The 12,901-nt window shown below is 38.2% G+C and overlaps 1 protein-coding gene across 1 annotated transcript in view; it reads left to right on the top strand.

The window, feature by feature from the left end:
• Window positions 1–2,801: 2,801 nt before the first annotated feature.
• The window catches only part of LOC137996827 (UPF0547 protein C16orf87 homolog), a 12,756-nt gene continuing 2,656 nt past the window's right edge, over window positions 2,802–12,901 (top strand). The window contains exons 1-5 of the mRNA XM_068842423.1: window positions 2,802–2,959; window positions 6,502–6,586; window positions 8,149–8,354; window positions 9,369–9,470; window positions 11,763–12,901. The exon at window positions 11,763–12,901 is cut by the window's right edge and continues 2,656 nt beyond it. Of these exons, the coding sequence (XP_068698524.1) occupies window positions 2,924–2,959; window positions 6,502–6,586; window positions 8,149–8,354; window positions 9,369–9,470; window positions 11,763–12,038 (705 nt within the window). The 5' untranslated portion in view covers window positions 2,802–2,923 and the 3' untranslated portion in view covers window positions 12,039–12,901. The remainder of the gene's footprint in view (window positions 2,960–6,501; window positions 6,587–8,148; window positions 8,355–9,368; window positions 9,471–11,762) is intronic.

The following is a 12,901-nucleotide window of genomic DNA, read 5'->3' as shown; positions in this document are numbered from 1 at the left end:
ACTGAAGAACCATTTCTTTCAATAATGAAGCAAAAATGGACAACAAGCTTTCTTTCAAATAATTCTTCACTGTAACATGTCCGATTTTTTTTCCTGAAGACTGTGCAGAGTTGAGTACAAAATAAAGGTAAGTAGCCAGACAACAGACAGAAAATGAGATGTGACTTCAGCAAACACAGATGCATTTAAGGCGGACGATTCCTTCAATGAGTTTAAATCTTAAACCCATACAAAATGTGCCATTTGGTTTCAGTGTTGTACATAACACTACAATCAGTAAAATATTAGAATCACAGTCCACTTTGATACGGAGAGGCAATTGTTGTCGAAGGCCATTACTCGTCGCTTTTAAGATTCCAGAGTTTATTTTTCACCGCCTGTCTTGTTTATCCAGTTGACGTTCCATTCTTGAGCTCCATAAGGGTACGTTTTGTTTAAAGATGCACTAAAACGCCATTGGCGTTGCAATGAGTTCGACGCCATTGCAGGTGAATTAAATATTCTAAAACTCCCTGAAACCTATCAAAAATACGCTCAGAAGACTCTACGCACAAAGGCAATACTTGGCAGGGGAGTGACAGCAAAGACCTACTGCGCAACTTTTCCACTTTCTTGACAGGGAAAAAATAAAACAGAAAAAATGTTCCTAAGTTTTCGACTCGATTGCCATATGGCAACCCAGTAATAATTGCTGGAAGGGAATCTCACAGCCTCACAGCCTTTGAGTCGAGCACTTTTCCAGTGGGTCAACATTGATCATCATTCAACCGTACATGTTCAGTATTTAAACCCCTTGCATTTGACCACCGAGTCAAATTGTTCTTCAACATCTTCAACCGTTGAGCGAAGAGAAAGTTCAGTTCTCTAGCTAGACCACAAGCAGGCCTCCTTCTTTCCTCAGAGCCACACGACGGATGAAATTATTATTTTATGCAAATTAGTAGTAAAAACGAAGCGTGTCACGCAATCGCAATGTCTGCTCACCTACGCTCAGCATTTCTCAAAAGGTAACTCTTTTGCTGAAAAGGGGCCAGAAATTTCAGAAGAACAGAAGTTTAAATTCAAAGAATGAACTGACATGCCATTGCTTTGAAATTATCTTTTTGCTTATAAAATAGTATCGCCTTCCGGACAGGCTAAACTGATATGCACACCTTTCTGCGCTTTTTTAATACTTTCACGCACATTTCAGGTACCATCTTGCTCAAAAATTTGCAGCTGTTTTAAAAAAATACCAGTCACTGCTCCCAATTTCCACGTCAGCACTCCCTTTCACACTGAAACTCCTAGTAATAATTGCGTTCTCGAGAAACGAGAGAGCGCATCCTAATTTCGTTTCGCAGCCGCGAGAAATCGAGATTTTTTGTGAAGACTGCAAATTGGCCACCCCTCTCGGTTTTTCAGGGGCTTTAGGCCTCGTTTTCGTGTCAATCTGCTATGTCTTTGCTTCTTCTTTCGTTTTTGTCGGCGTTTTGAGGTTTTCTTTGAACTGGTTTTTAACTTCGATTGCATTCGACAAAAAAGAGAATGCAGTGTCAATGCAGCCTGGAGTGAGAGTTTTTGGTCGGGCGAAAACAAATTACATCATCGCAAAGCTCGTGCATTCGAGACGATTTGTTCGCGATCGCTCGTTTCTAGAAGTTTTTATTCTGGACCGAGCTTGGCCTGTTTTGTCAGGATGCGAGATGACGTGCTTTTGTTACATAGCTGGGACAGCATTATTTATTGTGATCACGAACACGACTTTAAATCGCCTTGGCTTTGGGATGTTAACCGTACGCAGGGAAAGAGCCATAGTTCATTGGCTATATTTTGATTACATTTGTTGACTTAGGGTGCGTTCGATTGACCATATATTCCGGAATTAGAATACATGGAATAGAAGTTGGAAATCGTTCGTTTTTACGAGATTCACATTAAAATTGTCAAACACCTGCTAAAATGCTATTTTAAACATATCTTTATTATCCTTGCTGCTTCAAAACGCCAGACATACCGTTTTAAATCATCACCCCGCGTATTCTGGTTCCGGAATAGGGTCAATCAAACGCACCCTCAATTAATATATAGTTCCAGTTGCCACAAACAGTTCAGTCAGAATCCAGCGAAGGTCGAAATTGAATCAATGAAGAGTACTCTGAAGCCAAGACATAAGAGTAAGCCAGAACTAAGGAATAGCAATGTAAATGTTGACTTATATTTATTCATCAGCGGAAAAAATAATTATTGCCAGTCGCGCGGAGTTTGTCCGGGAGTTTGTTAAAATAAACCACGGATAAACGGAAACGCGAGAGAATGTTACAGATGTTAGCTGATATTTGTGCTTCCAGCTCAGAATACACGGAGTCCTAGATGTAACACAAGTATTCCTTTTAAAAATTAGCCTTTATGCTTAAACATTATCAGTAAAAGTGAAAATGAGACGTTTTACTAACATGAATTTGCGAGTTTACCGAAACTGGAGCCGTCACGCAACGTGTCATCAGAGGTCATATCAAATGGCATTAAAGCAAGGAAATCAAAAGTGGACTTTATCAATATGTTATATGTCTTTAAAACTTCAGCCGTTCATATAAAGATCATGATTTCAGCAACAGACAACTATTATCACAGGCGGAGAACGCACTCCTATTCTTTGATTACTACTAGTACTAATAATGGCGTGTTGCCACTTAGGTTCATACCAACACACAAGTGAATTCTTGGAACGAATCACCCGTTGAAAGCTATCCCGCGGGGATCAATTCCCGCGTTTCGGTAACGACTTGTTCCCATTCTCACTCGATCAAACACTACATTCTCGCACACGAAGCTGGTTCAGGAAATTTTGCTTTTATTTATATAATTTATATTTTCCTTTTTTTGCGTTCGAAAAATCCGTTCCTAAAAAAACAACCTATTTATTTGAAAGCGATATTTTGATATGGTTGTCAAGAGATGCCCAAATTGTGATCAGACGGTAGGTGAAAACTCTAGAATTTTAAGCTTACAGTATGGAGGGAAGCACATCATCTGACAGCGACTCGAGCGATCGAGAAACTGATGTTTATTATTGGTAGACTTCGTTCTTAAACACGTTCATTTGATGAGTTAAGAGCACAGAATGCCTTCAGGAAAGAATCTCAAATTTAAAAGGAAGGTTTGCTTTATGTTTCGCAGATCGCGAAAAGCACGGTGCTTATATAATTAGCTTAGAGGTAAGCTTACTTGGTTTTTAGATTTCGGAAAAACGCCTATTTGAAATTGTTTAAAATTTTAACGTTCACAGGGAAATTCTTGGTCAAATATTTCGCTAGAATTTAGGAACTAAATTTATTTTGTTCATTGCCATGTGACTTTGTTCAATATGTAAAAATAAATCTTAATTTTCGAATTATCATAAGCAATGATTTGATAAATGGCCATTTTTTGGTGTACCCTTGAAATGTTTTGTTTGACGCCCTTATCGGGAAAATTTTATATATATACCAGTGCAAGTATTCTGATCTATTGGTAGTCACGTGATTTCAAGTGCAATTTGGAATAAATGAGCATGCATAAAGGTTTTCAAAGACGAACAAAAGGGCGAGTAGAATTTTAGGCTTTGACAAAAAATTACGGGTGCTAATTTATTCCAAATTCCTCAAGAAAAAGCTTGTGATTACTTATTAATACGAGATGAAAAAGTTCCAAGGTAGCTTATAATTAGGAACATGGACGTATCACAATCAGGAAAAAACTGTGCCATCCAGAGCTCACATTTGATTGGCTATCTGTCAGTGTGTGTTTCTTCCATCATTGACCAATCAGAATGCTTGGTTTCTATGCATGTGACCTCTGTTATGCACTGTGTTACCTGAAAACTGCATTTCTCTTAGTCAATAATGTCACAAACTAATATTTCTTGGAAAATTATGTACTCTTCATAAATTTATGGCCCAAACATTTAGAACATCTGCCTATCTGGTGCGACCAACTAACAGCTATAGTGATAGATGATTTTAGGTCCTTTATTGAGCCTGCTCAGACTGTCATGTGCGTTGGAAGCTAATTTTCAGATGATGCAACCTTTGACTTAAATATCTGTTGTAGTTAAATTTTTTCCTTGGTTAAGAATTTTCAAACTAGTTAGTTTTTCACTTGATCCTTTATTTCAGATTATGATAGTGTCTTTAAAGTGCCCCTCACCCCAAAATATTTTTTCGCTAAAATGAATCTTTGTACCTGTTCGAAACGCATTGCGGCCATTTTTTCATTTTGCTAACAAATCCTGCCATTTTATAGGCTTCAAAACTTGTGAAAACCCAAGCATCTTTTGTTTACAACCGAGTCAGAATGGGAGCGGGTCTTTTCCTGATTTGACATCACAAACTGATTTACATTGCATTACTCTTTGTAATCATGCATGCAAAGTAGATTGTTTCCTGAAATCAGGAATAGACCCACTTCCCTTCTGACTCTGTCATGAACAAAAGATGCTTTCACAACTGTTGAAGCCTATAAAATGGCAGGATTTGTTAGAAAAAGGAAAAAATGGTTGCAATGAGTTTTATTTTAGCGAAAAAATGTTTTGGGGTTAGGGGCACTTTAACCCTTTAGTGCCCAAGGGGTCTCCCTTTGACGAGTAAAATCGTCTGGCGTTAGACAGAGTAAAATCTATAAGTCACTATTGGGCATTAAAGGGTTAAGACGAAGGAAAGTAAAAAACAAACTAGTCTGAAAAAGTTTTAAACAAAGAAAGATTTTAACTGCACCATATCCATTGTCAAGTGTCTAGAGAGGCAATGGCTTTCAATGGCTTACAATCCAGTTTCGGGAACAGCAGAGGTTGTTACAAGGGCATATATATTTCTTCCATTGCTTCTCTACAGATTTGAAACACAAAACATGGCTAACCCACCATAATTGCACAGACAACAGAAAATGTTGGCATGTTACAAATGCCAAGGTTATCTGATACCTTCATACAACATTATTGAGTCAAAACTACATTAAAAAAATAAAAAGTCCATGGCCTCGTGTCCAGGATTGAATGGAGCCAAAATACCCAAACAAAGAGGAAGACCATGCAAAAGGTAGAAGGGCTGCAGGACTAAGGGTGCTTAGGATACAAATGTCCAGGATTGCACTTAATTACATGCACAGCCAATTTTGGACATCCAACACAAAGGTATAAAGGAAAAAAAAAAAGTTTTTGTGGAAAGAGGTTTGGATCAATTTCGACGCTTAGAAGTACGTGAAAAGATAAGACATGTTTCTGTAATGAGCCTGCGTCTGTCTGACCACCACGTATGACACAACATCCCATCATCAAGTTTTTTTGATTTCGCTAGGATTTTCTCCCTTTTTTTGCCGTATTTGGTACTTCCAAACTTTTGGAGGTTAAGGAATTTAATAAAACAATTATTCCATTTGTGCTTGTTGGATATGAGACTGGTTATAGCCAACTCGGTGCTACGCGGCTCGTCGCTTATTTACCATCTCATATCCAACACGCGCTCGTGAAATAATAGACCTTTTTGCAGATACGTCGGCCATTTTGATTTCTATTGTTTCAGAAGACATTATGGGATACTCAGGGGGCAAATTAATATCTATTTGCCCCCTGGGCATCTCATAATAGCTATTCGAAACAATAGAAATCAAAATGGCCGCCGTATCGGTAAAAAGGTCTATTGTTAAGTATTCTGAGATATGAGCGATGATGAAGTTGGGGAGAAGAGCAATGGGACACTTCGTGACGCTTATTTAAAACAGTTTGCATCTAATTAGTGGCAACCTGGGCACATCTCTTAGAATAGACAGTCTTCAGCTGGTACCGTGGCTTGCAACTACCTGTCCACACGCTTGACAAAAACATGTTCTGCTGGCCAGTCAAAATTCAGAGTGTTGACAATCAAACTTCAAAGGTTACCCGCCCAATTTGGAACGTTTTGGCGCCACTCCGCAAACACTTCACCGGAAGCAAAGTCAGCAACGCGTACGGGCATTTTGCCTTTGGCAGTTTTGAACACCTTGCTTGAAATTCCTACCAAGCTTATTTATTGAAAACGCCATGTCTTGCCAAAGGGCAAATAAATCAACTACGATCATTTGCGTAACTGGAGCCAAAACGTTCCCAAGTGGGTGGGTAAACTTTGAAGTTTGAGTGTTAAAACGTTGAATTTTGATTGGCCGGCAGAACACGTGTGTGGACAGGTAGTGGCAAGTGACGGTATCGAACTGTACTGAATCAGTTATCCTGGAAGTATCATCTGAAATCTGGAAAGCAATTGTGTAAAGCCAGGGAGAAGAGCAGAAGAGAGTCAGAACAGAAGAGAGACAATGCGCAAGGCATGAAAAGGCTGGTAGGGTTCCCATTTTGGTAAATGTGTGTTGGGGACTGAATGAGGAAGAAGAAGATTTTTCTTAAAATCCAGTTTGAATTAAGAAACGTATCCCAAATCAAACCTTAACAGTGTAAATTTGATATTTATTAGTTTCTCACACATTGTTTAATTTGCTATTTCTTTCTTTACTTAGCTCCCTGTGGCTTGCAAATCATGTCCCTGTGGGCATGTGTTTATCAGCCGAAAACTACATCAAGCACAGTTCAAGAAAGAGCAAGGTAAATACAAAACATTAATAATTTTTACATTCTTTGTAGGATTTTGGTAATGACTGAACGATATACCCTTTTAGCACTGGCTAGATTATTTAATTATTTTATTTTTGTGGAGTTTGCTCTACTTAAATCATAGTAAGTAAGTAAAGTTGTATTTAATTAAATGTTCTTGGAAAAATATATCAATTGATATCACAGCCTACCCTTGTGGGTAGTTTATTGGTTTCAAAGTTTTCCACCCCTCTCAAGTTTTCAGTTTTGCTTCACAAATCATAATGATAATGATAATGCATGACCTGCTAAACGCCCTTACTCGCAGTCGGAGACTGACTTGCTAAGGGCGTGGCTCGACAAGGTCGGACCGAAGGAGCTGTGCTGCCGGCTAGGCGCTCGGCCCCTGAACACGACCCATTTATAACCTCGGAGCACAGCACCACAGGCAGATGAAATAGGCTGGGAGTCGATTTTTATGAGGGAGGAAAACTGGAGTACCCGGAGAAAAACCCTCGGAGTCAGGTTGAGATCGACTGAAACTCAGCCCACATACGATCTTGGGTCCAAGAGTTGAACCTGGGTCGCAGAGGTGGAAGGCACGGTTAATAAGCACTAAGCCATCCTGACTCCAATAGTTAAATTAGTAAGACCAAAAAACTTCTGATAGCCACCCATACCACTTTGTCATAAGCGCATAAGGGTATTTAGCAGGATTTTCAATAACTTTTTCATAGGGGGCTGGCAGTGGTGGAGTAGGTGGCTGTGCTTGCAGCGGGCATTACTAAACCATCAACCAGTGAAATGAAACACCATGTATTACCCCACCCTACATTGAATACTAACCGGCAGGTTGGAGTTTGAGATGAAATATTTTTTTAAGCCTAGGCCTAAAACATTGTTAAGCTCCTAATTCATTGAGATTAAGATTAGGATTCAGATTAAGACTGAGATTAGGGTTAGGGTTAGGGTTAGGTTGTAAAAGCCATTATAGTTTCATTGCAGTGTGCTAGTTCCTTTCCTGTTGTTGATTGGTTCAAGAAATAATTTTGGTTTACTTGTAAGAGGTTGCATAATTAATTTCACTGTTTGGTTTATCTTTCATAAAGAAATATGAGATTGTTCTTCTGATTTCTTAAAGGAAAGGAAAGTAAAGGAAAGAAAGCATGTTTTCCTGTTTACAGTTAACGATTATTGTTAATTAATTAAAAACACTTTATCTCTTGGAAAAAAAAAGGGCTTTTAAATCAGTTTTGATTGTCTCACTTCTTTTCCTAGCTTATTCACTATTTTCTCAAATCCCATAATACATCTTGTTTATCCCCCAAATTTTTGCATAATTATCATTGTTTGTATTTTCTTCTGGGGCATGAAGATGTCCCAAGAGAAATTGAAAACAATGTCTTAAAACAGTGCTTATGCAGGATTTTGGGGGTAAACAAGGCATATTTTCAAATTGGGATTTGAGAAAGTAGTTAATATAGTATTTGTAAGTATTTGCCAAATTCAATGAACTGTTCACCATCAGGAAATGTAGAGGTGATCATACTGCAATGTTACTTGCTAATTTCCAGGAGAAATTGTGAATGGATCAGAGCGTGACAAGAGACTTCGTCCTGAGAGACCAAAAAAAGAAAACCCAGACTTTGACTATGAATTTTCACTTGTGCCCGAAAACCTGGTATGGGTTAAAGAAGAGCAGATGCCAGCTGTTTCTTTATCTCAGCAAAATGGAGTCGACCCTGAGATGTTAAGTGAAGGACAGGGACAAGCTTCACAGGTAGCTTTGTACTTTTAAGTCTTTATCATCTTAAAATGTTAGAAATATGTACTGGCATTGTATTTTTTAATTTACATCTCTTTCCATGACAGCTTTAATTTCGCCTTAGTTTGCATAGAATTTTGGGCAAAATTCTATAGTAAAAAAATGTGGCTTATTTACCGGCATGACTATTCCAGGGGTGGTGGGTTGGGGGTGAGGGGGTTGGGGATGAAGGGTACTATAGTTTAAAATGCTAGCCTTAAGCCTAAACACTATGCTTTTGTAATGGTTTGGATTGTTTCAGCTATGGAACCCCTCACCCCCTACCCCCTACCCCACCCCTCACCCCTAGCCCCACCCCAAAAATAGTCTTGCCCCTAATTTACCCGTGACTTGGTGACCTTTTCATATGTGCCACTACCGACACAGTCACCAAGTGCTTTCCACCTCAAATTCGTAAAGCGTATGGCTTGCACAAATTATTCATCAAAGCTTGAGCAGTGGTATGGTTGTGTTACAAAACAAAGAAAGAGTAGCCAAAACCAAGGTCTATTCATATAATATCTTCTTTTGTGATTTGTTTTTGTCTTTTTTGTTCATGTGCGTTTAAAACATAGCTGCTGGTCACGAGAGTGGCTCCATATTGATTTTAAACATTTCTTTCCTGTACTTCCTTATCCTCTTCTCTTAGATCATTTTTCTATTTACTTGCTGGTTTCCATAGATATTAAGAGCCGTTTAAGGCTTAAGGGCTCCCATTCACGAGTAAAGTGGTTTACAAGTGGCTACTGGGAGTTGAAGGGTTAAAATCATTGAAACATGGGACTTACAAGTTTGTTCCAAAATTTCAAAGATCAGTTAAATTGTATACTTATTTCCTTTTGACTAGCATTTATTTTTGTAATAATTGGACAGTATAGAAAATGAATAGAATCTGTATTTGATTTTTGGTTTAAATAGATTATTGTGCTTCAATGAAAATTAAGGGGTGATCCTGTTGAACTCTGACTGATTCACTTTGTTATGTTTAAGCCTTCTAATACTGTAGATGGTGTTGTTCTTCCCAAAAAACGTGGACGACCCAAAGGATCAAAGAACAAAGTTAAATTGGGAAGAGAAGCTCCCCAACCTCAGGTAACTACTTAAAACATAATAATAAGCAACAACTGAAGTAACTTAATAAAAACTCTTTAAGGCCCATTTTCACCTTTGATGCAAGGCGATTGTTTGTTATTGTTTTGAATCTCGAATAGCGTATTCCGATTGGCCAACTATTTTTGTAACGCCAGTTTGTGCTGTTGAAAACAAGGAACATTGCCATTAGCCTGATCTTTGTGTGGTTTACCGGGTGATTTTAACAAGTGAAACCGCTTAAATTTCCTACTACCGGTATCTTTATGGAGTCGACTAATTTACACACTGGAGAATCGCCAAAGCGGAATTTTTACAGTTCGGCTATTCAGCAAAAGGAATAGAACAATTCTGAAGCTAACGAGCTCAGTGACATTATTTCATTTCCTGAACGCTCACTTCATTTAAACTTACTTTTACTTTCAATTGTCAGTTTCGATTGGTTAGGATACCTGGGATGCAAAAGTAAAATGCTTTTGCAAAGATGCATGTGCTCAAAAGAGTGGCAGAGGTTGCTGTCTTTGTGGAGCGGCGAGCAAACTTCGCCTTGGCAATTTGTCATGTTTTTCGATACTATTCAAGTTGAAATACATGTAGAAATCTTTTAAGCAAATAATTTTAATACAGACACAACATGCTACGCTAAAATTATGAGATGATAAGTAGAGAACGCATTCAAATCAGGACCTAAAAGATTAATTTTATCTACGGATGGCTTTTGGCGAAGAGGATTCTGAAAGGTTTTCTGAGATTTTTGAATTTTTGTAATTTCATGATGCACAAAATCATGCTGGGTGCGCATTGTGTCTAGGGTGAAAATGGGCCTTTAATATTGCCAGGGCTTTAGACTAACTTTTTAGCTTGACTAGCCTAGTGGCTAGTATCAGGTCTGATTTCACTAGCCAAATCTAAATTTGCACTAGGCAGTCTCGTCATGCGCAGTTTCATTCATTTGTTCATTCACGAGAAATATTCCACATTTGCCAACGCAATTCGTGCGTTTATAAATATTCTTAATATAATTATTATCACATCCATCCTTGCAATGGTGGCACTTATTAAAATATGCTGGAGTGTATGGCTTCCTGTATTTTTCTCATGTAGGCAAAGTTTGTGTGGCTTTGAGGCCAATTCTCACAGAACAGTTGCCAAAACTTTGCAACTTACAAATGCACTGGAGTATGGAAAATGCAGAATATTAAAAGTAAACTAAGAAATAAGCCGTACATAAAACTAAACTGCTCATTTGGAAGTCTGTGGAAAGGCTGTTCCTTAAATTGATTAGTCTAAGAGCTATTTGCGATTGAAATTTTAACCCATTGACGTCCAAACTGGCCGAAACCAGCCAGACTTTTTTACTCGTCAATGGGGAACCCCTGGGAGTCAATGGGTTAATAACTCACTGAAAAACTATGTCCCCATGAACCTGAAAGTGCCATTCTACGCATGAAGCACAAACTTGTCCCGCCACAATGTCGCCAAAACATTGTGAGACTTATAGTTGCACGAAACATTACAAAGTTTAACAGCATGCACCTTGAGTTTTAACCCTTGATTTAAAAAAGACACCTGACAGTGTTCATTTTAACTGGAATTATCCTATTTATATATGGTATGCCTTGACCATAAATTTTAAAAATCTCGACTCGGAGAGAACTGGATTGAGGAGAAAATGACATCAAAGACTCGATAGTTTAAGAATGCAATGCATGTACATGCAGCTGAATCAATATGCACCATGGGAGTTTTGGGCTTTTAGACTTTTAAACCGCTGTCTTGCTTAGATAACAAGCTGCATTTAAACATTTTTCCCTACAGTATAATCTAACCCTCCAAGGTCCAATCAGATAGCTTTTAACTTGAGTAATGGCAGACGGGGCCAAACCTTACACTATGAACATCCTTTGCATAAAAATTATCTTTTGGTCTTTTGATTGCTTTCAAAGGTACATGTAGTGAGTACAAATTTAAATTAATGACCTCACGTTTCCCTAGATCCAACCCTCTGAGGTTGAATCGGCCAGTTTTGAACGTGAGTATAATGGCAGACTTACACTGAAAGTAAACAGCCCTTGGATAAAATTCAAACCTCAAACGTTTGCCAGTCAAGTGTTAAGCACATTTTTAAAAGCTGATGACAAAAAGGAGGTGATTTTCTTTATCATAGTAACAATTTAAGGATCTTTAATAATCCTCTAACCCTTAAGAGTTAGAGTTGTTGATTGTCTTTACTGTGCATGCACTTAAAACCGGCTTATAATACCGATAATAACATTGTATTTTATTTTTTGACAGCCTGTTCAGCTAGATGAAGATGGTGTTCCAATTAAAAGAAAGCGAGGTCGCCCAAAAGGCTCTAAAAATAAACCTAAGCCTCAATCTCTTCTGTCTCCAAGTAAATCATTCAAGAAGAAAGATGATAGAGATGATCAGACGTCAAGTGGATCAGACAATAAAGAGCCTGTCGACGTCATGCCGCACATCTCACATGAAAAAGCTGAAATGTACTCCTTAATCCTCATGGACATCAACCAAAAAATGATGTCACAATCCTCTATGAAGTTTATGTAAAATGTTATAGGGTTTCTGAAAAGTGTCTTGCCCAAGAACATTGTTTTGTGTTCTCGGGCAAGAAACCTTGTAAGTCTCACACGGTGCCTCTCTCCACCCAGGGCCCGGTTTTTCAAAAGCCAATTAATGCTAATCCCGGATTAAAATTTAACCAGGGAGTTTATTTCTCTACTCCCAAATGCTGTTCAACGCTGATATTTGGCAGAACTTTACGTTAGAAGAAGTCAATCTTCAAAAACAAAGATAAGCAAAAGATACTTTCACCAAAAAGTTCACTACTCACATTATACCGAATAGATGAGTCACTGTGGGTTAAAGCTACTCAAACCAGTTGTAACCTACAGTAGATTGCATATAATTGCATAAAATCTCAGACTTGGATTGCTTTTAATGTCTCAGAGCTGGAAACAGACCAAAATAATCCTTACAGATGAAATATGTACAGTTTTTTTACATGTGTATACAGAAAAAAGTCACGAAGGAAACTTGCTGTTTGCAAAATATTTAATATCGTAAAGCCAATGCCTGATGTTCACTGACTTCAAATGATGCTGTTATCAGGAAAGCATACATCCTGAAACCCATGAAAGTCACCCTTAAATACAACTGGTGGGCTGGTGGACAGACAAGGAAATGTAAGTGGAGCTGCCTACCTATTATTATTTTTACAGAACAGAGTTCTTGGGTGTATGTTGTACAGTAAACACCCGCATCTAAGAACAAGTGGATTAAGAACATCAGGCTGAAATTAATTTTGGTCGATAAAGCAGAACTACACTGTACCATACAAGTCATGTATAAATAAGAACAAAATCAGGCTGATAAATAAAACATGTTCTTAATACACAGGGAAAGGGTATATG

This window comes from Montipora foliosa, chromosome 1, assembly GCF_036669935.1.
Source record: "Montipora foliosa isolate CH-2021 chromosome 1, ASM3666993v2, whole genome shotgun sequence".
NCBI lineage: Eukaryota > Metazoa > Cnidaria > Anthozoa > Scleractinia > Acroporidae > Montipora > Montipora foliosa.
The sequence above is the reverse complement of the archived record's forward strand: the minus strand, read 5'-3'. Positions and strand labels throughout refer to the sequence as shown.